This window comes from Salvelinus namaycush, chromosome 21 (genome assembly GCF_016432855.1).
Source record: "Salvelinus namaycush isolate Seneca chromosome 21, SaNama_1.0, whole genome shotgun sequence".
NCBI lineage: Eukaryota > Metazoa > Chordata > Actinopteri > Salmoniformes > Salmonidae > Salvelinus > Salvelinus namaycush.
In genome coordinates this window covers 17,952,737-17,958,352 of record NC_052327.1, presented here as the reverse complement: position 1 = coordinate 17,958,352, position 5,616 = coordinate 17,952,737, and the positions used below count along the sequence as shown (strand labels likewise).

Genomic DNA, 5,616 nt, shown 5'->3' with positions numbered 1-5,616 from the left:
CCTCTGAGGAGGAGCCTCCACTGAATGAAATTCACCCTAACCCTGCTCATAATTATGTTTGATTATGCCCATTAGTTTTAATTATGCCCAGATATACATGTGCTTGTTGTTTATGGTAAAAAAATATATATTAGGTGAAGACATTCTTGTCCCTATAACTGTGTGTAGAACACAATGCCATGGTAACCCACTCACTGCACTGCAGACATGTCTAACACATCAATGTTCCCCCAGAGAATGTGAAGGTTAGATCAATTAGATTAACCACATCCTTGACTTGCCTCTCATTATTCTGTAAGCCTTTTAACAATCATCTTTTTATTTTATTCTCAGATTTTGAGATCCTGTAAGGTACAATGCGGGCATGCTCACAATATGTCACAACAATATGGAAAAAGATCATGTAAATGATTTATGTTCCCACACAGGGGGGGTATTGAATAGATAATCTGGCCTAATGTCCCTTACATACCATACATTTCAACACATATGGACAGTCAGGGTCTTTTCCAGTGAATTGTTATGACACATACGACGTCATCAACTATGAGAACTAACTCGGGGAAAATAACAGCAGAACAACACCGTGTCATTCCCTCAGGTCCAATTAATGTTGACAGCTGGAGTTATTCCATAGTTACTTGTATCCCTGTTTATTGAAACTGTTAGATAAAAACCTGGAAGGCTTCTCTGTTTAAGTGTGTCCCAAATGGCACACTAGTGTACTATATTGGGAATAGGGTGCCATTTGGGATGCACAGTGGTGTGGTGGAGGTTGTACAAAGGGATTCTCTCTATACCCACTTTTTGTGTGGGTATTGCGCATACTCAATTCTTCATCCTCACGATCTGCATCAAAGTGGTGTAGTGGAGGTATACGCCGTATCAATTATTAAGGCTGATGAAACAGATCAGAATGTTTAGCTTAAAATGTTGATCAACTATTATTTCTTCATATTTTAAGTACAACAATGTGCACACAGAGGTAGGCCTATGCGCAAATGTTCCAAAACGTAATTTGCGAGAAAACGCTGTCCTAAAATATCCCCACATGCAAGCAGTTTCATGGACAGAGATCTCATGTGAGCTACAGAAACACTGCCAACCAAACAACAGTGCTAGGTGCCTGCACAGTTGAATTAAATGGTAACTACACTAAAAAATCACATTTGCAATGATCTTTCCCAGACCTCAAAAATGGTCTCCTGATGTGGTTTAATTATTGTTGTGGCCTTAGAACATCCAATGTTGTTGTTTTTCTATTAAAAAGTGTGACTTTGACAGTGAAAACCTGAACAAAAATGGGACAAATCTAAAACCTGTGAATTTCTGACTCAGTTGACAGTCTCATTTATCTATTTCAATAATATACCTGCTGTTAGCTTACTTGTACAGTACAGTTTGGGTTGGCCTGACTGTGAAAGACCAATATGGGATTCATCATTTTAGGTTACTTAGAGTATATGTCACTGTTTGTCATTGAATTTTTCACACAGGGTGCCTTTCCTTCGCCGGGCGGGCCGTAGAGTATACCCACTTCTCTAGGCACCACTACACCACCAGGGACACACACTCAGTCTGTTTATGAATCATTAGCGAGGACATGACAATTGTTGGGATTCCAAGCAACCACAGAGCTGTGGAGGAATGGGATGTGTGTGTGTTAATGTGTCCTGCAGGTTTTCCTCTGGTGCTGCTGAATGCATGATGACCTCCCGCTGTGTTGCGTTGTTTATCAATTGTGTCACTTTGACAGGCTTGAGTTACTGTTTATCAGAGTTGTGTTCACTCATCTTATTGTTATCCTTCATGTTACGTCTTGTGTATTGCTTAGGTTCTGTAAAGTGAGATTCTTGTAAATATGTGTCTAAAATGAATAAAAATATTATTTTCAGTAATTTGATAGAAATGAAGATACTCCTCACTACATATTTTCACTGGAATTACTTGAGTACTGCACCTTGTCATAGTGCTGAGGAAATAGAATGAATACAGTAGAACAGGCTTGGAACCTCTAACCCTGGCAACCTTGGTAAACACATGTGTACACTCGCCATGGCTGCCTGGTACAGTATGTGATCAGTATGCAATCATTTCCATGGTAATGTAGAATGTTCATTCAAATGATGCTTCTGTCGCTCATGCAATGGAATGTATTTTTTGTAATGTCAGTTGAGTTGATTCAACAAACAACAGCACAGATTGATGGGTAAACTTCCTGCTTTTACTTTCTGTTTTGCTCCTATGGGCACACTAGCATGGCTGCCAGTCCACCCATTATGCCATAATAGGCTTGAATGGGGACGCCCGTTGTTATCATTCTATTTCTATGGACTTGAATACTGCACCGTGTCATAGTGCTGGGGCACCGTGTCATAATGCTGAGGAGGATTTGAATACTGCACCGTGTCATAGTGCTGAGGCACCGTGTCATAATGCTGAGGAGGATTTGAATACTGCACCGTGTCATAGTGCTGAGGAGGATTTGAATACTGCACCGTGTCATAGTGCTGAGGCACGGTGTCATAATGCTGAGGAGGATTTGAATACTGCACCGTGTCATAGTGCTGAGGAGGATTTGAATACTGCACCGTCTCATAGTGCTGAGCCACCGTGTCATAATGCTGAGGAGGATTTGAATACTGCACTGTGTCATAGTGTTGAGGAGGATTTGAATACTGCACCGTGTCATAGTGCTGAGGAGGATTTGAATACTGCACCGTGTCATAATGCTGAGGAGGATTTGAATACTGCACCGTGTCATAGTGCTGAGGCACCGTGTCATAATGCTGAGGAGGATTTGAATACTGCACCGTGTCATAGTGCTGAGGCACCGTGTCATAATGCTGAGGAGGATTTGAATACTGCACCGTGTCATAGTGCTGAGGCACCGTGTCATAGTGCTGAGGAGGATTTGAATACTGCACCGTGTCATAGTGCTGAGGAGGATTTGAATACTGCACCGTGTCATAATGCTGAGGAGGATTTGAATACTGCACCGTGTCATAGTGCTGAGGCACCGTGTCATAATGCTGAGGAGGATTTGAATACTGCACCGTGTCATAGTGCTGAGGAGGATTTGAATACTGCACCGTGTCATAGTGCTGAGGAGGTTTTGAATACTGCACCGTGTCATAGTGCTGAGGCACCGTGTCATAATGCTGAGGAGGATTTGGCATTAAGCCAACCAGCCAAGCGAAGATCTGTTTTAAGTCTTTAGGTAGTTACTTTGTTTCCAAACTTCTATTCCAGCCCTTCGGTTAGGCAGGCTATCTCTGGCTGTGTGGGCGGAAGGTGGGCCTGGTAGACTGTCTCACCTTCCTGGCTCTGCCTTTGATTCCTGGCTGCCTGCCTGGCCTCTGAGTTCACTGAGAAAGACTATCCTCTGTCCATCTCTTTGCGACATCCACAGGCCCTCGCCATGTGATCCCAGACACATCAAAGCACCTCTTAATAAACGTATGATTTGGCATTTTACTCTACCTGGAATTTCTCTGTGAAATTCACGCCTTTGCCATTTTCAAGGTCCCCACAAACAAAAGTCAAACCACCATGGACAACTATGTGTTTTACTCTCTAATTAACTTATGTTCGATATTATTTTCAAGGTGATCCTGATCTTAAGAAATGGAGAATGGTTAGTTTCACAACAACGGCTTGTTTTGAGGAATCTCTGAATGTATTTTTCTCCTCTCATGCCGTGTCCATGTGTGTCACAGGAAACTGCAGTCTGACAGCAGCTGTGTTTCTTTGGAGGTTCTTTGAGTTCCAAGAGGTCATTCCTACCAAACATTCCGACCTACAATTCTAGGAACTGATGACTTATGGGAATGCAGTAAGCTGACTTAAAAACATAACAGTTTTTGAAACTGGTTGTTTGGATCCTGGATGCTAATTCGATGAGCAGTGTTCGAACCCGTGCTCTATTGGCCATCGCATACACACCTATGCCTTCTAACAGTTCCATCTAAAAATTATCACTGCGCCTCCATAAGAATATCATTAAAGACCTATGCCTGTCTGACCTCGAAAACAACGTTTCACTTTTTAACTTTGATCTCCGTAGTACCATACATAGAGTTAACGGTGCCCAGAAGAGACGAGACAACTTTTTCTGAGCAAGTCGAAATCACGCATCAACGTCATTATCATGGACATATCCAAGTAAATACCAACAGATAAAAAGCTCAAACAAACAAAAATGCAGCCAGTGTACTGTCATTCCAGGTTTAATGTTTGACGTCACTGATCGAGTTAATGGAAGTTGGCTAGCTAGTTAGCTAGCAATTGTCAAGAAGGTTATCCAGCCTGCATAACAACCATTTTGTTTAGAACTGACGACCAGTCCTTTTGCATAGCAACTATGCAAAAAGAAGGAATGACTGCGTTTCGTCTGTAGCAACATGACAAAAAAACTAACAACCAGATCAAATCAGCACTTTACTCCAACATTTGTAGTGTTTATTCTTGGAAATTGGCACCAGTGAGGGATATTTAAAATGCTATTGGCAAATAGATTACAATGTTGTTGTTCTGAGGACCTGGGGAGAACAATAGCACCGGAAGGGGAGACTGTTGTTGTAGAGTGGGAGCGGACATGTTGCAGGAGAGCCTGGTGTCTGGGAGGTCCTCTTCATGAGGCTGTGGGTGCATCCCAAATCAAATCAAATCAAAGTTTCCAAGTTTATTTGTCACGTGCGCCGAATACAACAGGTTACAGTGAAATGCTTACTTACAGGCTCTAACCAATAGTGCAAAAAAGGGGTTAGGTGAACAATAGGTAAGTCAAGAAATAAAACAACAGTAAAAAGACAGGCTATATACAGTAGCGAGGCTATAAAAGTAGCGAGGCTACATACAGACACCGGTTAGTCAGGCTGATTGAGGTAGTATGTACATGTAGATATGGTTAAAGTGACTATGCATATATGATGAACAGAGAGTAGCAGTAGCGTTAAAGAGGGGTTGGCGGGTGGTGGGACACAATGCAGATAGCCTGGTTAGCCAATGTGCGGGAGCACTGGTTGGTCGACCCAATTGAGGTAGTATGTACATGAATGTATAGTTAAAGTGACTATGCATATATGATAAACAGAGAGTAGCAGCAGCGTAAAAAGAGGGGTTGGGGGGTGGGGGAGGGGGCACACAATGCAAATATGGCTTGGGGGTAAAAACTGTTGAGAAGCCTTTTTGTCCTAGACTTGGCACTCTGGTACCGCTTGCCATGCGGTAGTAGGGTCTTTTACAATGGCTGGGGTCTTTGACAATTTTTAGGGCCTTCCTCTGACACCGCCTGGTGTAGAGGTCCTGGATGGCTGGCAGCTTAGCCCCAGTGATATACTGGGCCGTACGCACTACCCTCTGTAGTGCCTTGCGGTCAGAGGCTGAGCAATTGCCGTACCAAGCAGTGATGCAACCAGTCAGGATGCTCTCGATGTTGCAGCTGTAGAACCTTTTGAGGATCTCATGCCAAATCTTTTTAGTTTCCTGAGGGGGAATAGGCTTTGTCGTGCCCTCTTCACGACTGTCTTGGTGTGTTTGGACCATTCTAGTTTGTTGTTGATGTGGACACCAAGGAACTTGAAGCTCTCAACCTGCTCCACTGCAGCCCCAAGT

At 43.0% G+C, this 5,616-nt stretch overlaps 1 protein-coding gene across 1 annotated transcript; it reads right to left on the bottom strand.

The window, feature by feature from the left end:
- Nucleotides 1-2,327: 2,327 nt before the first annotated feature.
- Nucleotides 2,328-3,179, bottom strand: LOC120065797 (extensin-like). Its single transcript, XM_039016851.1, has one exon. The coding sequence runs from the start codon at nt 3,177-3,179 to the stop codon at nt 2,328-2,330; it is 852 nt and encodes a 283-aa protein (XP_038872779.1).
- Nucleotides 3,180-5,616: the final 2,437 nt, after the last annotated feature.